The following is a 14,555-nucleotide window of genomic DNA, read 5'->3' on the forward strand; positions in this document are numbered from 1 at the left end:
CTTGACAAATTCTTCGCGTCACTTTTTCTCGTTCGTCGCGACATCGCGTTCGGGTCCCTTTGGGCGAAGGTAACAAGGGATAAAAAAAGGAAGAGAGGAGGAAAAGCGAAGGACAGACGAGGGAAATTAAGCGAAATACCCGCATGACGGCGGCGACTTCTCGGCGAAACGACGCGAGCGAAAAGCCTGTCAGAGATTACTCTAGATTTAATTTCAAATAGAAAGTCGCTTTGTCATAGAAATTCCATGCGGCTAATTGACTTTACGACGCTTTCGGAACTATCAATTTCTACTTGCTGACGATTAAACGCCAGCTCTGCGTTCCCTACGTGTGTTTTTCAATTACGATCCAGCGAAAACGGGGAAAGAGCAGCGTTACAAGCGCAAATAAGCGTACCGCTCGGCTATTATCTCTAATGCAGGCCACGGGTTTACCAGTCGAAATAAGCCGCGGAAAACGGGCTATGCGTAATTCGTATTAATCGCGAGACAGAATGGGTCGGCCGAACGAGTTTTGATAACACGGCCAACAGGGACACGGCAGAAAGGGATCTAGCGCGACAGTCTAAATCCGGTGGAACGTTAATAAACGAAAGGTGCACCGTGGGACGTGTCGCGGAAATGAATTTCTCTATGAGAGTCTGGCAATAATTGCGCTAGAGACGCTCGTAACATCACGTGGTACGAGCGACGTCCAGCTTCGGTTTTATCGCGGCTCGTCGAGCACGTTGGTAGATAGCCGTGAATTCTGTCCGGAAGTAGGCGAACGTGGAAACACACGGTGCATAGAAATAAAGAAATCGAAGCAAAAATCGCAAACGTTCGACGAGCGTGTGTCCGATATCGAGAATCAACGATATCGAATTAACGTGCTGGCAAACGATCGCGTAACGGCGGTGCGATCGCACTTGCTTTTGTTCGCGAGACGTAGGCGAGTACGTGGGCTGAACGACGATTTGACGAACGTTATTGCGACGAGCGAGATTTATGAGCCAGCCGATGTGAATTGGGTCCCGTTCGTTACGCGATCAACGGGAAAATATGATGAGAAAAAGCGTCGACGGAGGTCGAGTTAACACGTGGCTGGAACGAGGATACTCGTGCAAAGTACAAGAAGCGTTATTTGGTGTTATAGTGATATAGGGATTGTAAGTCAGGATGAGGCGCGTTATTGAAACGTTAAGGGGAAGTTACGTATAGATACTTCTAGCGCGTTCGTACTTATCTCGTGGAGTAAGTGGAGGGGCTGCATTCACTTAGGATGATCGTAAAATCCATTCTTAAGGCGGTTGGCCTGCTAAGCTTCCGAGTTACCGCCTAATCTCCACGCCTGTGACATCACCTTGCGGAATATCGGAGTACCCATAATCGAAAGCCTGCGACGTTTTTGAAAGTTATCCGATCCGGGTAACCGGGTTCCCGTTTGATGCAACGCAACGAACAGCTCCGTCGTAAAAGTTCCTTCCGATCTTTTAATTTCCGCGTCTCATCTAATATTAACGTCTTGTGCGGCGACGCTATCGACGTGACGTATCGACGTGTTACGACTGAAAATCGATCTCCCAAGTTTCTCTCCGGTAATCAAGCAACTTTCCAACTTATTTCCCGGCTCTATCCCAGAAAAATCCTCGTTCGCCGAGAGTAATTAAAAGCAGAAAGGCTCCGGAGCGAAAGCAGGACTCGATGAAAAAGGTGTCCGGATGCGTCGACTCACGCTACGCTATCTCCTCGCGCGGAAACTTTGCGAGGAAATTTCCGCAGACGGCCTTGAGTTCGGGAAGCGGCGTGGCGCGGCGTGACTGGCGATTCGTCTGAGCCGGTCGTTACAAGATCCTCGTGGATCGATTCCCTTTGGAACGCGTCAAAAGGGTTCGCGGAGAGATAGCGCTGTGGCGGTACGACGGCCAGGGAGGAGGATCGGTAGGCTAACCGGCCGCAAAAACGTAACGAGATGAAAGAAGAGCGCGAAAGACGGGCCGACTCATGAACGAGGTGGAATACATAAATAGAAATCTCGGTTTATCCCTCTCCATCGGGCCATGCTTCCAGTTCCCTCTCTCTTTCTTTCTTTCTCTCCGCCCGACCCTCTTCCTTCCCCCTATTTCGCTCCTTTTCTCTCATTCTCCGTCGGCCGAATTCTCCTGGAAGCTTCTTCTCTCTCACGGTGGCATATATACGCGTCTACTAACCGGAGAGTAGCGGTAGTCTAGACGGAGTGTCGATTTTTGCCGCGGCACCAAATTAGAAACCCTTCTCTGCTGGATCCATGGCGTGCGCGTGGTTCCACCGCCTCTCCGTCTGCTCCTCTCGCGCCACCATTCTCCGCCTCTCATTTTTTCTCGTTCCCCGTGACCGTTGCACCGGACTCTCTCTCTCTCTCTCTCTCTCTTCTTCGTCCTTCCTTCCCCACTCGCCCGCTCTTCTTCTCTTCAGCCAACGTTTCTCTCGTTCACTGTGTATCTCCGTATCTCGTGAACGCTCGCATGCGAAATCGCTTAAAGGGGATGAACAGACGACAAGCCGTGTGGCCCTTAGCTCTCGCTCGCGCTCCACTCTCGTGCAAATATTTTCGCTGCGACCTGTGCGGCTCCGGACCTTTCGGGGGCTGCTGCTTTTCGGTAATCGAAAAGAAGCGAGAGAAAAGGGTCGACAAACGATGCCAATGAAAATCTCGTTTTCGCAACCGTCGGTCGTCGTCTGGCAAAAGAGTGTGTGTCGCGGAGAATGCTCGTCCTCGGAGGACGTTGCAATTGGAAAATTTCTAGTCGATCGATCTTACGAAAAACGATTCGATCTTTCGAACGTGAGATTGCCGATGGTAGGAAATAGAAAACGACGGCGAACAAGCTTAGCGCGAAGCTTCGGCAAATTCAAGCTCCTGAATGCAAAACACCGCTGATCTTGTATTCATCCTCTGATATCGGCCGCGTGCATACATTTATGTAAACACGCGTACGGGGTGTAGGAGAAGAAGCCGTGGAACCAAGGTATCGCGTAAAAGGCGCATAAAGGTCGACCGTAAAGGAAAAAAGTTGAAGTTAATGCAGGGGCCGCGCAAATTGTGTTCGCCGCACTACTCTTCGCTTTCATTACCTTTAACTCCTCTCGGCCTTCCACCTGAGAGGGCAATTACCCCGTCCCTCGATCCGTTTCGGCGATCTCTCGATTCTTTCGTCACGCTTCGATCCGCCCCAAGAGCTGCCGAATTAAAACTTCTCGCTCCGCGAAATCTCGGTTGAACTCGCAGCAAAGAGCAAGCTTCTTTCTCTCTGAAAAGCTGTCGTTCTCGATGCGAAATTCCTCGATTCGATTCCTACGGCGTACGGTAGATCGAACGGTGAATGGTGGAGCACGATCGCGACGCACAGATCGAAGAAGATCGTTCGACGGATGAAATTGTGCGAGACAGGTTGTTAGCTGTGTGAAGTTTCGCTCAGGAGACAACACGGCGAAATTAATAACAGCGTAGACGGACCAGAGAAAACATCGATCTCGCCGCAATTAAGGGATTATTCTCCGGATGTTCACGGCGCAACGGGCACGGATATTGCGTTCGATCCAATCGCGATTTGCGCACGCGTTTCGTTAATCATCGCTGCAGTTGAAATGCTGGAATTAGTGGAAAGTGGCGCTGTCCATTTTATCCTATCTCGGTTTCAAAATTGCGCCAGCCAAGCTTGAAAACCAATTCGAAATGACAGCTCCTCTAAGCCATCGTGACATTCGATCGACGAAGGATTATGGCGCCAGCGCGTGGCATTCGCGTCATTTAACCGCCAAAAAGCTTACCGGCTCTTTCTTTCTACGTCGCTTCGATTCACGTCTTCATCGAGGTTCTTAAGAATATGGTGTAGAATTACCAAGACGAAAATTATCGAAACGAAGAGGGAAAAGGCCGGTGTCTGACATGTTCGGCCAGAGTCGAAGATCCACCCTTGAAATTCCGACTGTGAATTCCAGCCGACTGTGGATTTACGATCAAGCTCCTCTTCTCTTCGGTCCGTTAACTTTCCGAGTCCCAGTACGTGGACTCGCTAGATTGCTGCGTAATACAGGGCCATCGAGAAACTCCTGTGACAAGTGGAAGGAGACAAGGGACCATCCCAGAGTCGGTTGAATCGCTTCCAATTTAAGGAGCTATCTCAGGACGAACTCACGTTTTGCCTCGCGATCGGAAATGCCACGCTCCCCGCTGCTTCCCAGCAATTCGACCTTGCCAGCTTCTGCATTTCTATCTCAAGCCAACAACTGCCTGTTTTCGAATTTACCGGACTCCGTTGTCCCTGCTCTCTTGCTCCACTCTTTCGAATTTCCAACGCATCGACGTCTCGAGACAGCTGCAAACCAACATCGTTGGTCGAAGCGGAGTATTTGCAGTTTAGTAGTTTTCCTATTCGATATTCGTTCCCGAAGGAGCACGGATCGCGCGTAAAGTTGGCGGCAACGATTTTCCTAAGCGGCTTTCATACGTTTCGACGCGTAGCTTAGGAAATAATCTGGAATTCGAGATAAAACAGAGGAGAAACGTGACGTGGGTAGAACGTCGGGAACCGCATCGATCGTTATCGATATATTTGCGTTACGAGGGAATTTCGCCGGCAGTAATCCGCAGTGTTTGAAAAGTTATTAAATTTGCCGGCGTCTCGAGGGCAAGTTCGAAAGCTCCCCGACAGAAGTTTCGGCTTCTTCATACGGAAAAACGAGTTTTCCCGGATAGAGAAGTCCAGAAATTTCAGACCGCTCTAAACCCCATGGAAGCTCGCAGGCAAGTGTATTTGGATCCTTGGGAGCGCAGGCAAAACTTCCTGTTTGCCCGAACTTTACGGAATCTTCTCCCGGGACTCGAAGAAAGGTACGAGAGCTCGGTCCACGCCACCTCGATATTCGTGTACTTGTTGGAAAGATAATAAACGAACTAATCCGCTATCCGGCCGCGTTTCCATTGAATATTACAAGAGCAAACGATTATCGCAAATCCCCGTGTCGATGGCGTAAACTTTGCTTTTATATAGGCACAAGGTCTTGAAAGTCTAATGAATATCACGTTATCTGTTCGCAGGCGGAGATCGAAAGTGGTGATATCGTCCGCGAAACCCGAGGACAGCGGCAGATACGAGTGCGTAGCAGAGAGTACTTCCGGTCATCGAGCCTCACTCGCGGCCCAGCTTCTAGTCGCTCACGATACGAGAGTTTCGGAAACCAGTGAGTATCATCGATCCTTCCGTGTACGCGTACATATCGTACGGTTTCATCTTTGTAACAAACGAGAGGCTAACCGAGAATGGAGTATCTATTTATTCCGCGATACAAATCGATGTCTGTCTCTATCTATCTCATTAATAAAAATACTGCAGAAACACGATACTCTGGCATCCTTAAAAACACGGCAGCTTCGTTATTCGAGCGTCGATCGTCGATACAAAAACGGGAGGAGGAACGTTCGCGAACAAAGAGAACGAGAGACGCGTTTTGTTCGATGCCGGCTGGATTTCCGGTGATCGATCGATCGATTGGCGAACACCTGCCGGCACATCACGGCGCGCTTCAGTTTTCACTCGTTGTCGTCATAACTCCGATGGTGCGTGCACCCGCAGCGGAATCTCCATTGAATCCTCGAAAAAATAGAGGCGCGCGTTTTGTACGCGTAACGGGACGCGACTTCACGATACACTGCTCTGCAACCTGCGACATTTCGATGACCCTATTGTCGCCATGAAAATCATTCTTTTCCCTTCCTCTTTTCTTTTTTTTTTTTTCTTTTTTTTTTCATTCATGATCGTGTGACATTCTGAAAGGGAATATCGCGCAATAAAAGGCGAATATAAAAACATCTTTCGATCCCTTTTGGGATATGTTACGTAAATTTAACGCAGTGCAAACGGAAATTATAAATGTACGATCGAAAAGGTGAGTAATTTTTCATTTACCTCGCAATACGATGGAAGATATACGTATGAAAGGGAAGTGCAGGTAGAAAACTCGGTCAGGACGTCTGGAACGAAACGATAATCGATCGTCCACGGAGGATGCGAGTATCGGCTCACTGGCACGGTGGTGTAGCCTTTACGGTCGACGTCTCGCGTAAAGATGCGACCACGTTGTGCATAAACGTCTGAAACAGTTCGCATTGGCGCTTATCGATCGACAGCCGGCTAGACCTCGAGCAGAAGGCCACCGCGCGGAACCTTAGTTTATGGGTTTTCATAATACCTGCAACATTTGGTAGACGTTTTTCGCCAGGGTATTTATGCCAACTGAGAAATGCAGCCGTGACGCTAACAGCTAGACCGGGAAAAACGCGAAGCTCGACCGCGGTGAAATTCGTACTGCAAACGCGTAATTCAGTTTACAGTGTGCTGTAATTTCCAGCACGATACGGGATCAATTCGAAGGAATTGCTGGTGTTCGAGCGAGAAATTCCTCGCCGAAAATACCGAATGTGAAGCGAAACGGACCGAGACCCGCGCACAAAGGATCGTTGTACGTATGGAATACTGCAAAGTTAGCTGTAGCACCGAAGAAACGATAATCGTGGAAAAATTGGTTAAATATCGAGACAGCAAGAGGAACGATATCGGGAATAACGATGAAAGGAAAGATCCATTCCAGAAGTGGGCCGATAGACGTAGGTGATAAAGTTAGGATTAAGCACCTGATGCGATAATGCCCGCGCAGCCGGCACTCGGTTCCAGCAAGGCCGGGAAAGCTTGCGGTTCACCGCCACCGAGGCACTGCGAGCTCGTATGACGGACAAAGGGCGACAATTACAACCCTGCCAGCCGCGTCAGGGTTTCATATAGCTCTGAACTGCTGATGGCGGGTCAGCTGCCCGTTTTGGTGTACACTGGCGTACATTCGACCGGCTCGTAAATCCCGGAACGATGAAACGTTGTCCTGATTCTCGCGGAATTTACCCGCATTTTCCCTCCACTACGCTTCGAGCAACGAAACGAGCGGCGATACGAACGATCGAATCGACGAAACGAACGATCGAAGGAAGCGATCGCGATCGTTTCGTCTCGAAGACGTCGGTGAACTCGATGGAAAGAACGTGCCCTGGCAAACAATCACTCGACACGTTTTCCTCGACCGGCCCTTTTATTCTTACGGTCGCTAGCACGCTCGAGGGCATTTCCACGACGCGCCGCGGCCGTGACTTCTGTTTCCTTACTGGTTAGCTACTCGATTGCGGTAACAGATTGTGGTAATGTTTATAAGCCTAGAGTTACTCGAAAGAGCGAACAGCGCTCTAGCTAGACTGCAATAACATTTACCACAAACTTTTACTACGACTCGAATGTTCGTGCCCTACTCGTGGCCCGAGCGCTCTCTCCACTGCACAATGTTTTAACAATTGCCGTTGCAGTCGCAATGGCACGCTTTACTACTACGGAGGTGTAACTTGATACAATAACGCGCGCGTTCCGCGTCGTTTAGTCGGAAAGAGCCGACTCGCTCCAGCCATCGGTGTTGTAGCCGCAGATCGGCGAAATTATGCATCGCAAGGCGTTCTCTATCTAACGAACCTCCAAGGAACCGTTGGAATTCCATCGTTTGCCTTGTTAGCTGTTCCGGTTTATCGATATCGCGGTTAGAAGCTTCGACGAGTTTCAGTCGTCGAAGGCGGTCCAGCACTTGGGAAACTCGTCGCCATAGTCGTAGTCGTCGAGGGGACGAAATAGAACTTGCGGATCACACGTCGCCACGCGAATCGCGCAAAAGCCAAGGTTTCGTGCTTAAGTTCCACGAGAGAAATCCTCGACCGGTCAAATACCCGGGGCGGAGGGTGAGCCGAGGCCAGAGAAAAGGAACGAGTTTCTTTTACACGGTACGGGAATGCTCGCGTCAGCGTAGCCAGAAACCGTGAAATTGTAAAAACCAAGACAGCGGCCCGGGCAATTTATCCGCGCGTACGATTTCACCGACCACGAGAATCGGTGGAAGAAAGCGCGCTTTCGGCGTCGGACAAAGAGTCGTTTCCCGGTCCAGCCTCCGATATCCTCGAGAGCGGCCCTGAGCGGCAGCGGATGTGGCTCGAACATCGATCGTTCCAAAGTTCTCGCTCGAGCGAGCAACGACGAAACGAGGAGAGTGGATGATCAACAGAGACGCGGCTAATGACCGTGGTTAAATACTGATACGCCAGATAACGATAACGAAGCGAAGCGGAGGAAGGATCCGGTGCTGGAGAATCGCTCAAGTCCGTTTAATGCTTTCAGGGGCGAAGAGACAAGGAACAGAGGCAATTAGAAGGGGCGACGAAACGTCGAAATAGAAACAATTATGAGCGGAAGGTAAACCCTTCTGCGTGGAACATCGCGAACGCTACGGACAACGACGATAGCCATCCCCTGGCATGTTGCCGTGTTGACGCGGATATAAAGCTGATTGTTCCTAAGGAATTAATTAAACGCAGACTGATAGACACTGCGGCCTCTCGCCCAACGTTAATATTATGCGGAGAACGTTACATCGATTGGGACAGCAGCCTCTTGGCTCACGATTCTCCTAAAATTTCTTCTCGTTTCTACGGGTTCTCTTAAAAGTTAAATTTTACGAGGTCGTAAGAAATCGCGAGTTTTCGCATCGAGGTAACGCGAACGCTTAAAAAACGAGACACGGGAGGAATATCGTTAGCGAATGTTGCAGGAAAGGCGCGATAAGCGCGGTGCAAAGCATTTCGCCGTGTAACGAATACGATCTCTCTCCGGGGGTCGTTACGCGCGACGTGGCTCGCGGCATTGTCTCGGCGTATAAGATGCGCGCTCTGCTGGAAACTCCAAAACTTGTCGCGCGCGATTTCTCGGGGCCTGTCTTCGCAACGACGAATAAACAACCGTCCTCGGTGGAATGGAGCGGCACACGCTCCGTCTGACTACACGTCGCTCATACCACTTACCCGTACTACTTGCTAGGTCTGACGGTATATTATGCACGTCACCGCAGCAAAGTTCGGCGCCATGTACGAAAGAAAAACGCAATACACATAGCGAAAGATCATTCTCCTACCACCTGGGATTTTCCGTCAACGATATTTCCAGCTACGGCAGAGCGAACCGTGCAACCTATCATTTTGCATTCTCTCGTGGTCGTTGACGCGGTCGTGGGAATCAAGTTGTCGAGGATAGTAAATCGATGTGATAGGAATCAAAAGGCTACACATAACGTTAACATTCCCATTCTTTCGCCCAAATTTTTTCCTAGAAACATTCAAACATCCGTCTTAAAACGAACCTCGAGGAATTTCCCAACACCTCGTAATCGTCTGCGTGTTGTTTGGATGGATTAGACGCGCTGTCGGTTCGAAGCGACGCTTCCCGCAACTGACGACCCAGAAAGACATGAATAATATTATGCGGTAACAACAGTAGGAAGTCTGTTTGGAGAGTCTGCCTCTATGGTCTACGCAACATTGGGAAACTCTGTCGCGAGAGAAATACGCCTCCCATCGCGACCGTTCGTCTCGACGAGCCCTTCGCGACCCTTCGTTTAAACTATCCGCGTCTGGGCGGGCATTCGCATGATACAAACTTGGTCGGACTTGCCGAAACAGCCGTTGGTATCGCGAGTAATAATTGTCGAATGGTCTACCCTTGGTGTCGAGTAAATTCGTATACGCGCGTCGTCTCGTTTCGACCTCACGACACGTTCGTCTAACCAAAACCCGAAGACTTGTCCGACAGAGCGGGAAACCCATTGGATTCGCATTTGCACGCTACCAGAGAACGAGATCGCGGCAGGAAAGATTCGACGCGAGCGCGCTCGCTTTAGACGCCCCTTCGGAAAAAGAGGATGGAAGATTTCGCGCAAAGGATCGGCAGAGAATCCGTGCAAGTGCGAGGCAACAGCGTCGAATTGTTGCTTAATCGCGAGCTCGTTCCGCGAAGTGGCACTCCAACGAATTTCAATCGCATTCGTCGGCCAATTCCGAGCGTAATGCGATGCAGATGCAGAAACCGCGCGCGATTTAGCTCTCCGGCATAGACGCGAGAACGTGCATACATTCACCGTCGTTACTACGTAACGTGCGGGACGCGGCGCGAAATTTCGTGCGCAGTCCGGGTCTCTACAATGGGAGTCGCGACCGAACGAATCGAATAGAATAGGGCTGTTTGGTGCGCGAAACAGCGCATGCATCCAACGCCATCATCAACCGCCTCTACGCCCAGTCTGTTTCCCTCTCGATATAAAGAACGATTCTTGTAACGTTTATGATCGTCTACGCGTAGCGCCGGGTTCCATTAGCCGTAAGGCACAACGCGGAGAGTTGACAACATCTCAGTTTCTTCGGAAAGAAATACTCGTTCTCTCTGGAAGAACAAACAAGAAGTATTATGTAAAAGCTTGCAGTTACGAGGGTCGCTATCAGAAGCGAATATTCTCCGAAGGTGATGCTGCTTTTTGCTCGACCTCGTTTATATCGCGTCGCTAATTAGCTTCGACTGCGAAATAACAGTTTAATTATCGAGGGAGCTGCCGTTTTCTCGCGAGCACCAAAGAAAAACGATTGTTCGCTTATTTATCGCCATTTCGATGACACGGAGGCTGCGAAGTTGTTTCAATTTTTCACAGTTCGGCTAACCATTTCGTAGCCCGGCAAGGAGCTACGCCTCTTCTTCGCCCCTTTATCTCGCGAAATAGAAATTGCCATCTTCCGAGTTCCGCCGATCCGAGTCACGAGGCTTCGACGAATCGAATCGAATCGAAACCACCGCGAATGAAACGACGCGTAGACAGACGAATCACCAAATTGTATCTGCAGCACGCGCGCTAGATAAAAAAGACGGAACAACACGGAATCCTATTTGTTGATCGACTGTCGGAGAAAAGCGCGAGCCACTCGGTTGGCAATCCAATCGCAGGATCAAAAGGTTGATTCCGCGAAAGCCGTTTGATTTTCCACCGCGTCGTCGGTCAGCTCGTTGTTGCCTAGCGAGAAACGATAGAGCAACCGGCTACGGCGTAGAGTACGGGCGTGTACGAGCTTTGAGCGAGCGGTAAAAGCATTAACTCGTCTCCCCAAGCGGGCACGATCGACGAGTTCTTTTTGCGAGCGAGCGATGTTCGCGCGATAACCGGCCACGACGTGTACGTCACCGGCTGCATCGAGAACGACGGGCTCCAGGCTTATAACGTATGGAATTTTATATGAAGCCAGACGCGCCAGATCGTGTTTCGCGTACCATAAGATCGTGTTCCGTGAGCTGCAGTTTGGCTGCGCCAGTTTGACGCTTTTCGCTATGATCGAGTCGAATTGAGATGTGCGAGATGAAAAGCAGCGGTGCTGTCTATGTGTCGATACCGATCCAAATTTACAAACTCGTCTGTATATGTCGCGTGCTTTCCCAGGCTGGAAGACAGCTCTTACAGTGCTGTCAATTTGCGACGCTATTTCGAAATAATTCACAACGAAAATAAAGATCGATCCCTCTCTGCGATCACTTTGTCTTCGTACGTCATCGACGCGGTGTTTGTTCAAGTACGATCGAACAGCGAGTTCGTCGTGTATCGACAATGCCCTCAACGATGAAATCGACCGACAGTTTTGCCGGTGCTCGTAACAGCCTCGTATCTCGCAAAGGCAAGAAAAAGGTCGTCGTAGAAGAACCAGACTGATAATTTAGTTTAGCTCTGACAAGATTTTTTTTTTTTTTTTTTTTTTATTTCATCGTTCAAAAGCCATTGGTTACGAATTACCGAAAGCTATCGCGCTCGTGAATCTGTCTGACCACTGACGGACTTACTCCACTTGCCGAGTATCAGCCCGCGACTACTCGGGCCATTTCGTCTTTGACTTACTTGTACGTGAGAAATCTTGCTTTTATCGATCGAATTATGGCGACCAGAGGGAAGGTTGGTATTTTTCATCGTTCCTGCGCGATAGGTTCGTTAACGAAGTACCATCGGCGTCCACGCTAATTTGCCATCCGAGGCGGATGAAAGTTGGAAAGGGTAGAAAAAATGCTTTCAAGGAACGTGGAATCTGTCCCACAAGTATTCCCCGGCAGCGAATCGCATTTTCCAACGAAAAAGTGCGAAAAGAGAGTGAAAAGCTGGGACATTTCCGTAGACTGTTCGTTAATTTACTTAGCGGGAAATTTGGGACGAAACAAGGCTACGCAATAGCCAATGAAATCCTAGGAAAACTAATTACCGCTATGTTTATGCGAAAGCCTGTCGACCACGGAACATCGAGATATTTAATATTCTCCTGTCGAATCGACCGGCAACAGAATTCTCGAGCGCAATAATTGCGGAAAAATGCGACCGCGAATATCGATGAGCATTTATTGTCGGCAATTCCTTTCGTCGCGGCAGGCGGTCGTGCGTATGCGTACACCTATGTTCGATTGCCTGTGAAAATTTTATTTCGAAGCTCCATTCGATTTTCGGCCGTATCGCCTCTAAAATAATTGTTCGTACGCGTCGTTGATTAACATCCGATATTCCCAGGAATATCGACTACGCGATTAATTGGTTACAAGGCTTCGTTCCGCGAGAGCTGCGATTCAATAATGAAATCGAATTTCTAAGGTCCATTAGAAAATTCTTTGTGCGTCTCTTTGAATGACTCTTGAGTCGAGCACGCGATATTTACTTCGTACGCGCGATAAGGGTTGAAGCTAGCGACCCTGTTAGCACCGAGCAACGCTACTGTTCGACCCAGAACGGGGAAAAAAGTTGTAGCAGGAATACGATGCGTTCTGCACCCGCTGGCTCGGCTAAATGGGATAATGATAAGATATCGCGCATACGCTTCGCGAGCCTTTCCCTTTCACGAGTGTGCGTGCATTTGAAATAAATTACGCTATACAATCGATGGTACATATACGCGCGCGCAAATATTACACCGCACCCGTACGGAATGAAAATATAGTGTTTGATTAAACTGTCAGAGTTATCTCGATTTTTCGATCGACAAGAAACCTGCCTCCGCCTGTCGGTCTTTACCGTCGAAGACTAATGGCCGACCACCGACACGACACACGGTTTATTAATGTCACTCACGTGACGGACAAAAAAAAACGCATTACTAAATTACGCGTCGGAGAATAGACGGGTCACGAGCTAGGTTGTGCGTTGTTCAAAGTACGCGGCTCGATCGATAGAGAAAGACTTCCGACGCTTCTCCGTTTACGTGGCAACCGAATTAAGATGGAGCTGGATTATACTTTGCTCAAGGTATGTTAGGCCTAATACGGTTGGAGAAAATTCGAAGCCTGAAACAGGGCACGTCTAGATTGCGCAGAACTCGCATTACCTTCGAGATATGTTGAATCTAGACTGTGCGCCGTGTAACGATAAGACAGGGTAGATTCAGGTTACTCGCAGCAGGACTGGAATAATAGAAGATCTAGGCTATGCAGGAACTTAAATTAGCTCGAAAACTAAAACACCTACGTTGTACCGAAATTAAAGAATCCCCGGAATTGTCTAATTATACTTGGTTAATTTAAAATTAGTGCCGGCCAGGCATAAAAGAAGCGACATTTTTTCCAATGGAGAACGGAGCGTACTTGGTCCGTGTTATACCTTGGATTTAGATTATTTCCTAGTTATTCCGCAGTAGAAGCGACCCGCGTTAGACCAGACGAGAGGCAAGCGAGAGAGATTCTCTCAGTGAAAACAAACCACGTAGATCGCGTTGAGTTTGCTATTTCTCGAAATTTACATCCGCGCGTTAGTCGGCGAGTAGGAGCGAAGTTATCTAAAGGAATCCAGCCGGAGGCGGCGTCGGGCCAAATTTTTTTTTTTTTTCTTTTCGCGAAGCAGCAAGCGTCTCTAAAGCGGCGCTGCGGGGGAAAAGACATTCGCGGATCTTTGATCGCGAACGGACGCACGTAGAAAGATACACAGAAGAAAGCACGCACGGCTGAGTGCCTGGTTAGATACAGAGAGAAGTGCATTTTCCTGCAGTAACCCCAGGGACGGCACCTGGGGGTACAATCTTCCTTTTGCCTTTCGCACCGGAGCAGTGCGACGCGCCGCGGCGTCTAGCGACGAAGCAATCCGTGCAAAAAGATAGAAACACGCGTCACGTGAGAATTTTGCGCGGCTGCACACGTTTCCAGGGCTTGCGTCACTCTCGATCGTTGCATCCTACGAGCCCTGTGCATACCGGAATTACCCGAGGGGCACTCCGCCTTCGTGAATGTCGCCGATACGAGCCAGTCGACCGATTTCTCATCGCGACGACGACAGCGTGCTTTCGCTGCAACAGTCCTATGGGTGGAACGCGAACGTCACGTATCTATTTCGAATCTACACAGCATCCAACGTCCGTGGTGGTCGATACGATGTTCGTTCAATCTGATTATAATATCGTTTGGAACGAGATAGGAAACAGAAATTCGCGTTGATGAACGAAACACGAGCGAGGAAAGCATAATCCGTTTATTAGCCGCTAGAACGAAGGTCATTGGGGGAGTGGTCACGCGTCGATGACTATGAAAGGTTTTCTGAAACAGCGAACAGAGAGTCGGACGAAACACGATTAAATCGGTTTCGCGCGATAGGTGCCGTTCGCGGATTGATTGCAGGATCAATTTTAATCA

The 14,555-nt window shown here is 49.4% G+C and overlaps 1 protein-coding gene across 3 annotated transcripts in view; it reads left to right on the forward strand.

Moving 5' to 3' along the window:
* Positions 1 to 14,555, forward strand: part of LOC132908768 (protein vein) — a 198,673-nt gene that overhangs the window by 132,384 nt on the left and 51,734 nt on the right. For all 3 annotated transcript variants that reach the window (XM_060963091.1, XM_060963093.1, XM_060963094.1), the window contains one exon: positions 5,060 to 5,202. In XM_060963091.1, coding sequence (XP_060819074.1) covers positions 5,060 to 5,202 — 143 coding nt within the window. The remainder of the gene's footprint in view (positions 1 to 5,059; positions 5,203 to 14,555) is intronic.

Source organism: Bombus pascuorum, chromosome 7 (genome assembly GCF_905332965.1).
Source record: "Bombus pascuorum chromosome 7, iyBomPasc1.1, whole genome shotgun sequence".
Taxonomy (NCBI): domain Eukaryota; kingdom Metazoa; phylum Arthropoda; class Insecta; order Hymenoptera; family Apidae; genus Bombus; species Bombus pascuorum.